At 36.2% G+C, this 16,811-nt stretch overlaps 5 protein-coding genes across 10 annotated transcripts in view; 4 read left to right on the top strand and 1 right to left on the bottom strand.

The window, feature by feature from the left end:
* Positions 1-16,811, bottom strand: part of Asap (ArfGAP domain of ASAP) — a 180,350-nt gene that overhangs the window by 115,299 nt on the left and 48,240 nt on the right. The window lies entirely within an intron of this gene.
* Muted (biogenesis of lysosome-related organelles complex 1 subunit 5) lies at positions 78-1,528 on the top strand. 2 transcript variants are annotated; one of them, XM_022075546.2, is made up of 4 exons: positions 78-205; positions 308-390; positions 809-997; positions 1,204-1,528. In XM_022075546.2, the coding sequence occupies exons 1-4, from the start codon at positions 187-189 to the stop codon at positions 1,369-1,371; spliced, it is 459 nt and encodes a 152-aa protein (XP_021931238.1). In that variant the 5' UTR covers positions 78-186; the 3' UTR covers positions 1,372-1,528. The 2 variants fall into 2 exon arrangements, with proteins under 2 accessions (XP_021931238.1, XP_021931239.1); XM_022075547.2 differs by lacking the exon at positions 308-390 and having other exon boundaries at positions 187-268.
* Positions 1,468-3,814, top strand: LOC110835381 (vacuolar ATPase assembly protein VMA12). Its single transcript, XM_022075539.2, has 2 exons — positions 1,468-1,870; positions 3,446-3,814. The coding sequence occupies exons 1-2, from the start codon at positions 1,468-1,470 to the stop codon at positions 3,709-3,711; spliced, it is 669 nt and encodes a 222-aa protein (XP_021931231.2). The 3' UTR covers positions 3,712-3,814.
* LOC110835380 (uncharacterized) lies at positions 4,464-10,281 on the top strand. Of its 5 annotated transcripts, XM_022075536.2 has the most exons (7): positions 5,317-5,497; positions 5,743-5,855; positions 7,354-7,408; positions 8,289-8,367; positions 8,964-9,120; positions 9,565-9,683; positions 10,131-10,281. In XM_022075536.2, the coding sequence occupies exons 2-7, from the start codon at positions 5,793-5,795 to the stop codon at positions 10,159-10,161; spliced, it is 504 nt and encodes a 167-aa protein (XP_021931228.1). In that variant the 5' UTR covers positions 5,317-5,497; positions 5,743-5,792; the 3' UTR covers positions 10,162-10,281. The 5 variants fall into 5 exon arrangements, with proteins under 5 accessions (XP_087208023.1, XP_021931228.1, XP_087208022.1 ...); XM_087351897.1 differs by lacking the exons at positions 5,317-5,497; positions 5,743-5,855 and adding an exon at positions 4,464-5,101; XM_087351896.1 differs by lacking the exon at positions 5,317-5,497 and having other exon boundaries at positions 5,647-5,855.
* LOC110835385 (uncharacterized) lies at positions 13,217-16,290 on the top strand. Its single transcript, XM_087351818.1, has 4 exons — positions 13,217-13,372; positions 14,489-14,598; positions 15,205-15,404; positions 15,614-16,290. Exons 1-3 carry the CDS (start codon positions 13,291-13,293, stop codon positions 15,400-15,402), a joined length of 390 nt encoding a protein of 129 aa, XP_087207944.1. The 5' UTR covers positions 13,217-13,290; the 3' UTR covers positions 15,403-15,404; positions 15,614-16,290.

The following is a 16,811-nucleotide window of genomic DNA, read 5'->3' as shown; positions in this document are numbered from 1 at the left end:
TGTTTGGCACACAAGGCACCGTGTTGCGGCGAACAATGCGCAGACGTAAGATGGCTGTGATGTACTGATCGATATTGCTCTAACCATTGCCACCAATAAGAAACAAGAAGTTCGGAAACCACAGCGAATTACAAATGAATTATTTCCCGCTCTTTAATCTCATTGGACTACATACTGCACAGTAATATGGCAGCAGTTATCAAGGGTTTGTGTTTGTCATATGATACGTGTATTGTGTGATATATTTAATAGGTTACTGTTTAATGGGGTAAAGTTCTATTAATGGTTCATATTCTTTTATTTTTAGACGTGGGTGAAATATGGTTCCGTCTGTTTGATCATCGACCTTTTCTAAGTGGTGAAATCAAGTTTTTTCTGAAGGAATTTGAAGTAAGGTCAATTAGCTCACAGTAGTCACAGTGAAGTTTCAAAATAAATTAAAAAAATAATAACATCCAGTCTGAAATCTGCCGTTTCTATGGAACACTGATAGGTTGCCACATGCGCTGAAATTAATAAATGTAACGGATGTGGAGTAACGTGGCATTTCAAGTGTTTCATGGAAGGTCATTCCAAAACGGGTTAGGTCTGAATTCTGATATCGTTCTGGTCTTTCATTCAGAGTGTAGCACTTTTACACTCTCAGTGTCATATACCAAATTGCATTGTAAAAAATATTCAGCAATTTTTGCCAAGTAATAACCAAACCACAGAAGGGCTCACTTCAGCACATTATTAATTATATATGACACTGTAAAGGCTGAATTATAACTTCATTACTTGTGTTACAAAGCTCTTATCTGCACAGGAGAAACGTTCTGATCGAGAAGTGGAGAGGTTATTCCAGATACTTGAGAGATCAACAGAAATCAAAGACACACAAATAGATAGAGTGAAATTAGCTTCTGATATCCATTTACCAACTTTAAATGCCAACTTGGAAGTGGCTGTAAGCATGTGTAATCGCATTTTGGAGAAAGAAGAGCAACACCGATCTGTAAGTTAAAATTTACAGAGACAATTTGTTGCATTACCTCAGCAACCTAAATTTTGTTCTTCTAAACTTAGGTTACTATACATTCATGTGGAGTGTAATGGTAGCCCATGCCCATATAACATGCTGTTGGACACACTATCTTTGACATTGTACAGTTGATGCAAAAAATTAATAATAATATATCTTATACACGATTTGTTTCCCAGGACACAACTCTGATAGCAAGACGTGAAATTAGGAAAGCAGATTGGGAATGTTTCATTGAAGATATGACCCAGAAGTGCTCCAAAGTAGATGCTACATTTCAAGAAAAGGAGGAAGAATTAAAGGAATTTTATTCTGACCTAGAGAAGAAACTTCTTATCGGAAAGTAAATAATTTTTGGGCACCAGTATCACAAGGCACAGAAACAATTCTGTGTGTGATAAGTACTTTTATGCCATAATTGTATCTAAGAAACCAGTGACATAATGGATCCTTTACTCCAAATCAAACCATCAGAAAAGTTAAAAGAATTTATTGTAAATAGAATTACATTCAATGATAAAGGCATTCCTGAAGGAGTCAAAAACTATAAGTTAAATATTACACAAGAAGATTGTGAAGATGTACTTCTTTGTCTTGATGATATCAAGTGGCTTCAGCACCAGTTTTTTGTGAGTCATGACACAAACAGACTGAACTCATTTCATGATTTACTGATGGGCTGTGATGTGAAATTACCTCGGCCTGAAGTTGAACCCAGAAATCAGGAACTAGAAGCCCGAATCCAATGCCTCAAGGCCAGACAAGCTAATAGAGAATATAAGGCGATGACAAGGAATGTGGACACTTTCAGAGTTCATGAACCTGAGGAGACCATTTCATATCACTGTAAGTAAAATAATTGGGGACATGCACACCAATACAGTTGACCCAGAACTGTGATACATTACTACTTTTAGATGGTTCATAATATCTGACATTTACATGTTTGAATAAATTCAAAGAAAATTACATTGACATTTACTGAGTGCATTGGTGCTTGCAGTTTGCAGAATCAGACATGACTCCCTGTTCTGGGTCAATTTAATTCATTCAGAATACATTTCTTAAAGATTTATCATTCTGTCAGTGCCAAGATCTCCCTTATGATCTACCTTGAGATAGACCACTTTCATTCATTTAATAATAATTTTAATAAATGTTGCATATTTTTCACAGATCCCTAACCATACAAAATATTAAGTCTACACTGAACTGCTCGCACCTCACAACTTCACAAAGCCTTGAACTGTTGTGTGATGTTAAGTTATGGAACATTTGTATTTTCCTCCACCTCTGTTATAGTTTCAACCCGTATAATCACCGGGAAGTTGCTTGTAACATTTCAGAACAATAACAATTACTTGCACTTTAAACTGATGGTAAGATCTGCATAATAAGTTGAAAGGCTGTTAGTAGACTTGGGTATCTTGTGGTGATCTGTAGAGAATATAAAAAGTTTTAATTATTATAAAGCCATATAGTGATGGGGTCATGGTAGTAGTATAAGGGTAAGGTACTGTCTTACCTTGCAAAAAAGGTCTCAAGGTTTAAGACCAGCTGGATGCAGCATATTTGTTTTCAGCATCTGTAACAAACTGGAAACTTTTAGTATATGGGGAATACAAGGCCCTTCTCTGTAGTCTGTGCCATCCATCGTCATCAGAAATAAAATGAAAATCCTACTCATTGTATGCTTCCATGTAAAATGTGGGTTCCTAGCTTTATCTTATCATGTAGGTAGAAGCCTGAATTGCCTTAGTTGACACCCAGAGGCATGAATCCCAATGGTAGGGTCACAAGATATTGGAAGAAGCTTCTGACATGGCACAAACCTGTTTTCATAATATATATTATTACATTGTTCTGAAGTACTGTGTAACAGGCATTTGCAACCCATGGCATGCAGGCTACATGTGACCCACTGAAGTGTTGTTTAGCTTGTATATGATTTTTATATTACTCTATCAACCTTTCTGATGAAAAATTGTTTCTTGATACCTAAACAATTTTTGTTAGTATCATCATTATTGAACAACAGCAATCACTGCAAGCAACTTTGACTTTAGGCTTTAAGAACATCAAATCAAGAACTATGACATCATACTGATGAACATATGGAGGGATGCAGTAAGACCAATTAAATCTGATACTGGGAGATTATGTAGCAAAAGGAGCTTCACGTCTCACACTAATGGCCAATTTTTTGAAAGGAAAATAATGAGAATTATGTGGACATAGGCCTCAGTTGATAGGTTCGTTTTAATAAATTGCAATGGCATTTCAACTGATTTCGCTCATTTATGGGTTGATAAAAACAGTGAATGTGACCCCCAGGTCTCGTAAAGGTTGAGAACCCCTGTTGCACTGGAACACACAATATGATGTTAATTTTCTAAATATCTATATTTTTTATTCCGTCAGTGAAACAGATGAACAAGCAGCTTATTGCCGTGCTACAATTTATTATCTCTGTACTGGCTGGATTTGCATTCGGATTCATCGGCATTGAGCTGATAGTCGGCAACTTGGATTTTGGATTCCGGCTCCTGCTTGGAGTAATATTTGCGCTCATCATTGCTTTAGCTGAGATTTACTTCCTTGCTAAGAAACTTAGTGAAGATATACCATCAACCCTGACACCGCCTGAACAACGTGCATTTCCTACTGCAAAACCTCATCAAGAATAAACAAAAATTTGTAATTCTGTGCAAAGGTGTATAAAAATGTTTTTCAACCTATATATTGTTGTAGGAAGACAATGGTATAAATAATATAAATGAAAATATCTAATATTGGTATGTTAAATTCCTCTCACCATCCTCTAAAGATGATATCCTGTGTTAGAAACATCAGCTATTTCTGGTCTGAACATTTTTGATATTTCATAATATTCCTTGTGTTAAAGCATCATTCTGTTACAGTCAGTCAAGTTACACTGCAGATATGGCTGAAGTACTATTTATGCATAACGTATTTATTCTTATATTATTTTGTTGTTGGACATTTTAATAATTTTAAATTGATTTTTGGCACATCTAATAATAGGTAAGTTTAAAGCCCCTATTATACCTGGTAGTGTGGAAACATTGTTTTCTGACAAAATGGCAATAGTGAATTGTTATCTTGTGCAAAAACCAGAAAATTCTTTCAGTCCCTGGAGTTACTGCAGCAAATACGAGAATGTGTGAATTCTTGTATCATGTCATAACACCTTCTCAGCCATCAACCAACAGAAGGTATGGTTCTAGTCATAATCCAAGAAAGTGGAGGACCTATTCAACATCAATTTTAGTAAAAGAATTCTTTAAAATATTAATAAAATACTGATTTAATTTTCAAATTTGTGTCTGTGCAATGATTCAACCAAACTGAATAGATCATTTTATGCACATATTTAGGTACATTTTTCAGAAATACATAAATGTGCTTATAACTTAAGACATTTGGATTGTTTTATATGTATAGCAGTTCTGAAATAAGACAAAAGTAATCACGTCCATTTTAGAGTCCATTCTGTATATAGATTAATTTAACAAGGCGTAAAAATTTCATAATTTGTACTCTGTCAAATTATCAGACTGATCAAATCTTGGAGTATGAGTTGGCCTGGACATGTGGCACACATTGGGTACATGAGGAATGAACACAATTTTAGTTGCACAAAGTGGAGGTAAGGGACTAGATGTAGATGGTAAGACAATATTAAATGGATAAAAAGGATGTGGACTGGGCCCAGGATAGAATCCAGTTGTGGGTTCTTCCAAATACAGTTAAGACCGTTCAGTTTTCCCAAAATGTGCAGAATTAATGTAGACTAGTGGCTTCTTGTGGATGATTCTGTTCGTGGAGTTATATTTATTTAAAGTTTATTTAACGACGCTTTTTCAGTAGCTCAGACTATATAGCGTCGAACGAGAGAATGATAGTGAGTAACGAATTGGAAAGGGTGGACGGAAGCGGTCGTGTTTTATTTTCAAGGTATTATCCCGGCATTTGCCTGGAGGGGATGGGGAAATAACGAAACACTGGTCTCCAGGCCGAGTTTGAACCCGGAACCTCTCGATCATGGAATTATCAGTAAGTCTTAGTTTCATTACGAGTGACATGTTCACAAACACATAAATTTTTTCACACATTGATTATTTTGTCTATAGCTCAGTCAGTATAGTGACTAGCTACGGGCTGGGCGATCGGAGTTCGATCACCGACGTGGGGGCAGAGGATTTTTTCCTCTGCGTCCATACCGGCTCTGGGGCCCACCCAACCTCCTGTCCAATGGGTACCGGGAGGGGCGTGATGCTGACCACTCACCCCCATCTGGTCCCGAGGTCAAGAAAGAGTAGGAGCTATACCTTCACTCCCCCCAAGTGCCTGCATAGGCATGTAGCGGGACGCCTTACTTTTATAATTTTGTCTGAAATAGTTATAAACGTGATACTGTTCAATATTCTGGATTCAAAACCAAAGCCTCGAGTATGTATTTCGTATTTTCCACGGATAAATTCATGTTTTATGCTATTTTTAAATATATTGTTGTCTCTTTCATTTTTAATTAAATATAATTATTTAAATTATCGAAATTGTTAAGTATAAAGTAACTTCGTAAGGAGTCATGTAAAAAGCAATGATTCATATTTGAGTTATTTGCATTATAAAATTCACATTAATTTCGTGGTATTAAATGACGCTATTAAAGTTGTTTACGATATTATTCACAGCTTTCTGGTGTGTGTTTGTAACGGCAAGATTTAAATACTGAAACCAATGAATGTGTGTCGTATTGCTTAGTTCGCGCTCTGTTCAGCGTCCGTGGAGAATCTTTCTAGAGCAGGTATGCGTTTCAGTTTCTTCTGTGTATTCTAGGTATTTAACGATGCTGATTCAACTACAGTGTCTACATATGTCAAATGAGATATTGTAGAATTGTTATGAGTGCGAAATGAGAAGTATGTATAGCACTTTTTCAACAAAAACTAATTTATACAAATTATCAAGTATTCTAAGAATATTGAAGTGTAGAAAGCTATGATGGGCTGGACATGTAGATATATTGGGGGGGGGGGGGGGACAGACGGTAGTCTTGATCAGAAGCACATTGTTATGTGATGATTCAGTCATCAATACAAGATCCTTCCACACAACAACTTTTATTCCTTTCCAGATTTATATCATTTCGTCTAGTACATATTTAGGCCTACTAGTTGGCATCATCTTCTAAGGCTATTATTGAGTATGTGATGCAACTATTAAATGTTAAAAATTAAACCTTATAAATTAATTAAAGTTAAAGTAAAACAAAACTACAAAAGATGTGGGTGTTAAAAGGGTTAAAACCAGAATATTATTTACATCACATCTTTGGAGCGAGGCACTAAAACTCAAATGCGATGTGAGCATTGTAGTTTTAACACATCATAAATTTTGAAATAAACAAAGATTGTTGTGTGGATGGATCTTGAGTTAATGATTGGGGCTGACAACAAATGAAATGTTTAACAACCTTGAATGGCAACTTCTTTGAAAATGAGGTTATAGAGGGGAGAATACTCTTAAGAAGGACCTGAAGAAAATACAATGATGGTGGAACTGCTGAGGACCTTATACAACAACAATCTTTGAATTGAATATTTGGATTATATTACTACAGAGTTTGTCAGAAGTGTGAAAATGTGGTTATGAACACTGAGATGCATTTATTTACTTGGACATAGCCATCCTTGCTACTGAATAGACTGATACAATGATAATGTTATAGACTTGTATTCAGGAGGTAGTAGGTTAGAAACTCAGCCACGTATTGGCAATGCAGAATGAGCAGTTCATTTTCCTCGAGAGAGTACTTTCAAATAGGTATGGCTGCCTCTTTCCAAATGCATACCTAGTCATTGTTCCTAATCATCTTTGTGTTTCATTCAATAACATGTAAATTAAAAGATGTCTGTCTTCTGTGATATACAAAATAGCTTTCTGTATGAGAACAAAAAGACAAACACAAGTAAAGCTCAGAGATAGGTCTAGGTATGCTTTTTAACTCTTAAATTTAGATAAAATTCAGGTTTTTAAGGCAGTAAGTGTTAAATCACTGTCTTCTGAGACGTTGCACCATGATGATGGAAGCAGTAAGCACCTCTACAATTTCTAAAACTTTTACCAGACTACACAGTACAACATCCTATACACAAGAAAATGTTTCTGAGTTCACAAATCACTGGATGCTCATAGATTAAACTTTGTGAAGATTATAAATCTGAATTCCTGAAGGAACAAAACAAAGAGTTTTTCTGGAATTTTAAATGGAAATTAGTGCTCAGTTATGTTGCTTCTTATAGGATATGGCCAACAAGGAATATCACAGCTGTTGTAGCCAAATGCTTCCCTTGACAGGTATGTTAATTATTACGTCATTTTACATATTTATAGGTTTCGTACAGAAAGGACGAAGCTATGTTTTTATAAACATGTGGGAAATAACTTAAAATTTATTATTTAATGCAAGTTTGTGCAAAAATTGCATTAACATTTGCTAGAAATTACTAACATTATTTAGCAGCATATGCATATCTGTTGGAGTTGAAATTTTAGTTGCGCACATCACATTTTTATGGTGTGGTATGGAACCCTATGGTGGGAGTGAATGAAAGATTACCTCTCACAATATCTCTTATATGTATTTTACATACCAACTTTCATCTGATTTTACATTCATAAGTGTGCATATTGCTCAGAGCCTATTTATCAGTTTTATTCTTTTCTACGAATGGGTATCAGAAATTTTCCTTAAGATAATTGAATGTATTTGTTGTATGTATTTTGTTTCAGGTAAGAACCACATTTTTAAATGTTATTTATACAAGCTTTTAAATATTTTTAGATGGTTTTCATTCTTTAAGGGATTCGCCATTACATAACAAATTGCTATGGCATTTTTGCATTCTCCCACTCTGAACTTCTTTTATGTACCTTTATTTGAGAAACAGAAATGCTGTAAAGTAAGGCATTATCAAGTTATGAGTGTAGGATTATGTGCATAACTTACAACATTTTAATTTTTAAAGCTATTCCCTTTCTGTACTAAAAGCTTAATTTAAAGCATACAACTTATTAATTTAATCTTAATTTATGTGTCTATTTCACCAGTAGAACAATGGGTTAAATCTTCTATTGGTTTATGCTAATGTCAGTAGTATACATTTCAAAAATTATTTATTTCTGTGTAGGAGTGATCGACAGTTCTTTCTTATGACTTAATACATATCACTTGCAGGCTTTACTGATGATATTCCCACTTTCAATGTGCAAGACATATTCACAGAAACTGGCAACTTTGGTAATGACAATGATCTGTAAGTATGCGATGCAAGTGACTAATTCTGAAACTGAAGGGTCAACACATCTTCTTTAATATTGTCCTCTAAACTGTCTCTCTCAAGTGGTGTCTTCCCTTCAGGATTTTCCACTAAAAAATTGTATGTATATCTCACATGCATGCTAAATGCTCAATCGAGCTCATCCTCGATTTGGGCACCCTGATAATATTTGGTGCAGATATAAACTACGAAGTGATTGGTTGTGAAAATATATCTGGTCTACTGTTACTTCCTCTCTTTCTGGTCTTAATATTCTCCTCATAACCATGTTCTCAAACATACTTAATCCTTATACACTTTGGTTGAGAAATCAAACCCATTTCCATACGTAAAGTAAATTATTGATAATAAACCATCAGGGTCAATTCTTTCAACACCAGCACCAGCATTAAACTGTCGTATTCACAGGATGGACCTAAATGTTGAAATTAAAATGAACAGGAACAAGAAAGAATTAATATTAATGTGATATTTGATTTGAAAGCATGCATTATAGCTTCGGATGAAACCCATAGAATTTATATAATTTATAAATTTTTATCAGTCTTTTTTTTATTGCATGATTTATAAAGACCAGATGAAGATGATAATGACAGACAATGGAATTCAAGCAGTGTTGATCTGACACAGGACTGTCCAATAGTACATCTACCTGTACTTCTCCTTAGCAAGATAAGCATGAAGTGTAGTGAAAAATATGGAGTGGTACAGTCTTACAAAGGAAAAAAGGTATGATCTGATATACATACTAATGTTTGATTTAAATTAGGACAGTCATTTAAGAAATTCATCTTTTAAGACTATCTTTCCTTAAATAATCAGAACATGCAAACTCTGTATGTCTGCCCTAGAACTTCTCCCTCAAATAATTTTATCATTCCAGACATTAAATTATCAATCATCCTATCACCACTAAATTTTTATGTGGTCCTTCATAAATGATTTCCCTTGTAAATTAAACATCTTGAACACCTGCTCCACATTTCCTAATGCCACAAAAATACAGCTGATTACCTATTCTCTGCCCTCCCCCCCTCCACCATTGCTTGCCTTACGCATTTCCAATTGAGAAATACATTTCTTCCATGTATTTAGACTTCGCATCTGATATTAAATTGTATGATCTTGATGCCTGCATGTGATGAATTTTCAAGCATTTCTGCATAATAATAGGTGTATGGGAAACTTCCTCCAGACATCAGGGAGGCTGTTATGAAGACCAACCAGAAAAAGAGTTCGATACAAGACTTTTTCAAAAATTCACAATGGACAATGTATCTTCATTCAAAGAGGTAATACAGATTAAGTTTTCCTCACAGAGATTATTTGTACTCAACTGTTGAACTGACATCACAAAACAAATTAGACCTTTTGGATTAGACCTTCAGTACAAGGTAGGCCTTAGGTGAGAGATCAAACGTGTAAACACTTGAATAAAATTTCCCAAATATATATGTTGTCTACACAATAATCGGGTGAATGGGATCACGACATTGTTCACTAGCAACTAATGAGTTAAACGAGACCATGAATGCTCTCTCACATATAACTTCAGCAGTTGATACATTATTGTTTTTCACTAATTAAGCGTCTTAATGCCTGTACTGGCCTCAAAGTTTTCCATTCAGTGTTTCTTTTGCCTCAATGTTTTCTTTCATTTTTAAATATATATCTTGCTATTTGAGGTTATTAAATATTTTTAATATTAAATAACAAATAACACTGTTCTTTGTATGTAGGTCTACAGTTGTTAACAAGACTCAAGATTAAATAAGAGGAAGCAGAACTACAGAAAACATGGCTCAAATAACAAAGTAACAGAATACTGTATTGAAGATTTTTATTTCAATGTGAAACTTGTGAAATTAAACCATATTTATACAAATGTGATACGTCTGAAATATTCACACATAAAGTCCTGGAGCTATGAGTGCTGTCTGATATTTCTCAGCTATTCTTTGAGTTGGAATAGCTCAGTCAAAACAGAGATTGTCTACTGGTTTGAATACTAGGGTTTCATTTATGGTTGGGATATGATTGAACTGTCACTACAAACACTACTTGTAGCACTACTATGCCTTTTTTATATAAATCAGCGCTGCCCATTACATTATGGTTCCTGGGTTGCAATTGTGGAAATATGATCTGACAAATGCCAACCCTCACGAAGGAAACCTGAATGACCGTGAGGCGCAGCACACACTGCCGATATGTATAAAACCAGACATGCTGATCCAAAGAAATAATTACTTTTCGATATTACGATAAAAAAGCCAAAAGGTGTTCATGTTAAAATTAAGAGCATATGAAATTCAGGAAGTGCATGCTACCATTAAGTTCAGAATCTCATTTTTCGATGTCATATTTAAAGTGGAACTTTGTATTGCTTTCTGAGGGAGTGGCATAAATTGAATGTGTCAAAATATTTGAACCAAAAGGAGAGAAATGACAACAGCATGGAAGAAAATTACATAACAAGAAGCTCATAACTTGTATTCTTTGCTCTTGTTTAAATCAATATGAGTGGGATCGGTGAAACGTGTAGCACTGAGGGGGTAAATTAGAAATGCACACAGAATTTACTTGGGAGACATGTAGATCAGATAACATTAAAATGAATATTAAATAATTGGCTGTGGAGAGTTGAAATAGTCCAGGATATGGTTCAGTGGCAACGTTTTGCTATCATTATGAATCTTTGAATTCTGTAAGGGAAGGAAATTCTTTCATTAAGTAAGCAACTCACAAGTGTTAAAGGAAACGTATTCCATAAGATCATTAAAATTATAATCCTTTCAATATGAACTTTCCTCCCAGACGGCTTATTTAAAACTGAAATCATATTAGCATTTAATAACCTGTTTTAAATTAACCTTTCTTGTTACAAATTTCTTCCTACTTGTTTCTCTTTCTTATTGAGTAAGAAGCCTGTGAGCAACGAGAGCATCCATTTGGCACAGGTCTACATTTTTAAAACCAGTGGCCCTACCTTACTGATCACCATGTTCATTTATTGCTGATAAGAATCTGTAGCATACTGCAAACATCGCTGTCTCTAATCTACTAGTCGCCCAGCTGGGATGTAGCCTTCGTTTATGTTGAGGTTATGAGGTTAATTGGGGAACATAGATCAGGTGAACATGGACTTATTATTGCGTGGAGGAGTATAAGCTGAATGCCAGCGAGGAGGTTTGGATATTGACTTATGGTAAATGTCTCACGTTGCATTTCACAAATAAAATTCTTCATTAGACAACAACACAATATTTGATTTTGTTAATTAACAGCCACTTTCACCAAATCAAAGTGCAAGAACAATTTTTGGTGTTTCCTTGCCTAGAGTGACCTCGGTATTCCCAGCATCGCCGGATTTCCCTTTATTTACTTTTGAAGGTCGTTTCTTTCTAAAATTTAACAAATGGTCTGATTGGTCCTATCAGCCCTGCATCACATCAAATAGCTCTCGCCACTATTGTGCCAACAATTACACAGAACGCCACGGTTCTTATTTTAAATTACAAATTTCAGCTTGCAGGTGGCCCTTCAAACATTGAGGCCGGTAACGTGGCGCCATACTTCCTGCTTTAATCTTTAACAAAGAGTCCCGTAACAAATTATAGTCTGCCTCCACACCTTGGCAGCTCACCGGGGATCGAACCCAGAAACGCGCAGTCATCAATACTTTTCAAATCAAACCATTACAGCTATCAGAAATTATGTGTTGCGTTAAATATTCACTGCTTCAAAAAACGTAAAATATGGTTGTAGATCTTACAGACGCATAGGCTATTCTTAGGTCATGAACCAGTTCTTTGTGCGGATTAAAAGTCTTTCATATTCTGTTATCGTCACGATGCGTGGAACTGAGACCGCTAAGGGTCGGATAGTCCATACCCCAGAATGAAAATGGAGCAACGGTGGAGAGAAACCGGAGGACTCCGACAGCAAGGAACCTGTCCCACTGCCACTTGTAAATCAACTACAAACCACATACGAATTGATCTCGACACGAACCCGGACCTCCGCTGTGAGAAGGTGGCGACTAACCATCTCTAATATGGCACAGTCCAGTTTTACAGAATGTTAATAAAGTTCCTCTGAGTCCATATTAAGAACACACTATATTTGACTGCTACGAGCAGATATTAAATTCGTGCGTGTTGAGATAAACTAGGTACTTTATCAGAAGTTGTCAGTCAAGATACATAAATAAGTTCTTATTTTGTGTTCCAACAGTAATAACTATACACATTTAAAAATATTTAATACGTCGATAATTGTCGACTTTACTCAAAAACTTTTAACGTCCTGTAAGAACCTACATTTTGAATAGCCAATGTGATTTTCTTCAGTTTTATTTCTGAAAATTGAGGGAAATATTAACTTCGGGAAAAGATGATAATGAGGCTATTCGAATGCATATTCAGTGTGCATAAACTCTCAAACTCTCGATTTTCAATAGTCCAGCTCTGCTTGCGACACGCCAGTGCGGCCAGAAGGTCAACATTCTGTGCGCCCTTAATCAAATGACCTGAGAACCTTAACATCTTCCTACACTCATGACTAAACTTCTATTCCCCCACATGTGTCCACAAAATTGACCCTTACTTACAACAGTATTAACAATATGATTATATGACGGACTTACATTCATATAAGGATCATTTACTCAAACGTGATATGTTAAAAGCATCCAAAATGTTTGTCTGATATGCCGGAAATACACAAGAACGCACCTACAATATTTCGCGGAAGTTATCTTCCTCATTTAAATGACAAGACGACCTTGCGCTAAGAGTATAAAAAGCCTGAATGTGTTCAAAGGATAGTTAGTTGTATGAAGTGTTTGCGCCACGGTTTTCCGTTTCCGTAGAAGATCTGAGTTGCCTGCACTTCAACATGATTTCTAAAATTGTGTCAGCGTTTTGTTTTACATCATTGTTGGTGATGACGATCTCAGCTAACCCAACGGGAGACGTAGGTAAATATTTGGGTATCACGTATACTTCAGTTCCATGTTTTTATTATCTATTTGACCATGCTAATGAAATTAGCTCATAATATGGTGGCGTAGCTGTCAATTTCTACTTTTCATTTCCACAGCCACATCGTACTTCGATAAAATAAGTCATTAGCATGTGATCTTAGATTTAATGAGATTGAGTTTGCTTTTAGAATGTTTAATAGGTATTGATCATACTCTGGCAAAGCTAATCTACAGAGGTGGTAATACATGAAGTTCTAAGGTCCACAAATTTATTAATTCTGTTTGGAGTAAGGAAGAATTCCCAAAACATTGGGATGAATCTGTTAGTGTATCTTTATGGGTGTGAAACTTTATAGATCATATTAAGGGAAGAACACCGATCAAGGGTGTTTGAGAACAGGGTGATTCGGAGAATATTTGGTACAAATAGGGTCGAAGTTACAGGGAGCTGAAGAGAACTGCGTAATTCGGAGTTTCATAATTTGTAACAGGATGATGAAATCGAGATAGGCGAAACAGGTGGGAAATTTGGCACGTATGGGGAGACGAGAAAGAAATTCGTACAGAATTTTGGTTGAAGGACTGAAGGTAAGAGACCTCTTGCAACACCCACGAATAGATGGGAGGATAGTATTAAGATCAACCTTAGAGATGTAAAGCAGGAGGGTGTGAACTGGATTCGTATGACTCAGGATACGAACCAGTGGTGGTCTTTTTTTGAACTCTGTAATGAACATTCGGGTCACATAACAGCGGGGATTTTGGAATAGCTGAGTAGCTGTTAACTTTCTGTAGAAAAACTCTGATGCATGTAGTTAGTTGGATGTGCACTAGAAGTTGTTGGACTGATTTAATTTTAATCTGCAAGGCAGCAATGCAACAAATATTTTACAATGTTTTGAAAACCGTCTTATCGTAAGAATTGTCCTATAACATTCCTACATGACACGAAGACCTTGGGAATCTCTTCGATATGGCGTGAAGTACAAGGAAAAACGAATGATTATGTGTAATGACTTACATGTAACGTGCGTAGCTCTCCAACAGCAGATTTTAACTGACACGAATAAATTGAAATTGGTTGAACTGTGAAACACTTGTCTCCTACAGCTACTGTAAGAGACAGGCGGTCTCCGATCCTGGGACTCCTGGGTCTGAAGGGGCATCACCATGGCCATGGCGGTAATGGCGGTAATGGATTCTCTGGAAGCTTAGCACAGGTAAGCGGTTGTTGGTATTGTTTACATATATTTTCTTTTATTTGCGATATCACTGTCAGCGGTCATGAGTGTAAGGATGCCCTGAAGACAGGAGCAAACGTCAGAAAATGGGCAATGCCCAACACAATTTTAAATAAATTATTGTCAAAGAGTTTTAGAGAAACAGAAACCAGGGTCTGTCCCTTGTTCCTTTGAAACTCGGATTGAAAATCCCTTGCCATCAGCTGGAGTTATGTTCGTGACGTAGCTTCACGATGCGGCCAATTTACCCCTGCTGGAAATGGTAAACAGTGCCTAAAAACGATAACAGGTGTGTACTTACGCTTACGGGATTTTTGTCGTAGCGGAAGGTCTTGACTTTTTCAACTAGGGGTTGTTGCTACTGGTGGGAGATTACCCCATCAGGCAACTTGTCGTCTATGATAATGAATTTGGTCAGATGGCTTCCAGACGCAAAACCTAAGAGAAAAAATCGAACTTCGGCTATCCAGCCCGCAGTTAATCATTTCATTGTCTGAGTTGCACTGGGTGACTTTGTAAACACACAAAGCTTAAGTTAAAGTTAAAGTAAATGGCTTGTAGTAATTTTCATATTTTTTCACAAAGGCCCAGGCATCAGCTGGAAGCACTGGTGGGGAATACGGTATTCATGGGGCTTCCGGTAGCCAGAACTTCGCATCCAGTCAGAGCCAATCGGCCAGTTTCGGGATTGGCCCCTTAACCGCCAGCTTCTCTCAAAGCCAGGCCAACGCTGGGGCAGGTGCAGGTAGCAGGGGTTACAGCGATTTCGAAAATTACTACTAAAAGTAAGTAGCCTCCGTGAGGATAAAGGTGGAAGTCAGCACCTCTGAAACGTCAGTCGGTTTCTAAGAGACTACACGGCTAAACATCCCAGAACACAGTCAATGCCCATTTTGTCTCATAAATTCTGTTTTACGATTGTTTTATAATTGTTTTCAATTATCGCAACTAATATTAGACAGCTTCTATGGAATATTTATTTTCGTCTTCGCAGATCTGAAGCTGAATTCCTCTTCGTCGCACCGCAGACGTGTCTGCAGTTCTTCTAGTGTTCCGAAGATATCATCCGCCATCGTGAACAATGAAGAAACTAAGGGATGGCTTTCTTCTAGGTTGTTGTGTAGTCTGGTGGTAGAAGTTTACCGACGTTTCAGAGGTTGTTGCTGCCTCCATCACCAGGGAGATGAGCTTGACACATCGATAAACTTCTGCCTGACTACACGGCGCAACAAACCAGAAAACAGCCATCTTCATATCCGCCACGAGAACCTGGTATCTCACAATGATGAAACTGTACAATGCTGTCTCAGCGAGCATTTCACAATATTGTAATTTATAAAATAAATTCATATACTTAATATTGCGAATACTTCAACGTCTGCGAAAAAGAATGTAGATTGTGGGGAAAAAAGTTCTCATTGTGAACTGCACACGTATGGTATTTGTGGACAATTTTAATTTATTTTAAAACATTCTTAATACTTTTATGATGGTGGCCTGTTTAATTATTCACATGAAAAAAATCCCTCAAAACAATTTCCAGATAACCATAAATCAACTAGATGTCTTTCACAATATCTGTATAAAAGTAAACGTTTTTGTAAAAATCATTTAGGCCTATGTGATATTTATTACATGTACTACATCGAAATAAATGTATTAATTAGTTGATGCAATTGTCTTGTCACCTACTTCATGTACCCTAGATCTACAGCGCATGGCTGAATAGCATGTGTAAACTAAATTCGGCTTTTAAACCTTTCATGTCGAAAACATAACACTTCTCCATTACAAAAATTAACTGGCTAATGTTGTTCAATTAAATAATCGCTCTTTACACTGACATTCATAAGAAACACAGAAATACAAACTGCAAGAATCAGTAATTGTTAAAGCAGGTGATACGCATAGTTGGGCTACGACTGTTCTTGAAATGGTTAATATATAATTTAAGGGCGCATTTACCCATTATTATTTGCATTATAAACCGTTTAAAAATATGTGAAATTAATTTGAACTGTAACGTCTAAGTAGTATTTCAACTAAGAACTCTTAATGCGGAACTCTGATATCGAACTTTATAGAAGCATATTTATTTTATCGACGATAAAACAAGAGAGAGCTTTTGCATTACCCGTCGATACACGCACTTTGTCAGAAAACGCATGCAGACAATCGTCTGATATCATATC

This window comes from Zootermopsis nevadensis, unplaced genomic scaffold (genome assembly GCF_977971745.1).
Source record: "Zootermopsis nevadensis isolate Lab colony 2312 unplaced genomic scaffold, Znev_1.0 Znev_ptg000020l, whole genome shotgun sequence".
Classification (NCBI taxonomy): domain Eukaryota; kingdom Metazoa; phylum Arthropoda; class Insecta; order Blattodea; family Termopsidae; genus Zootermopsis; species Zootermopsis nevadensis.
This window is presented reverse-complemented; position numbering and strand designations above follow the sequence as displayed.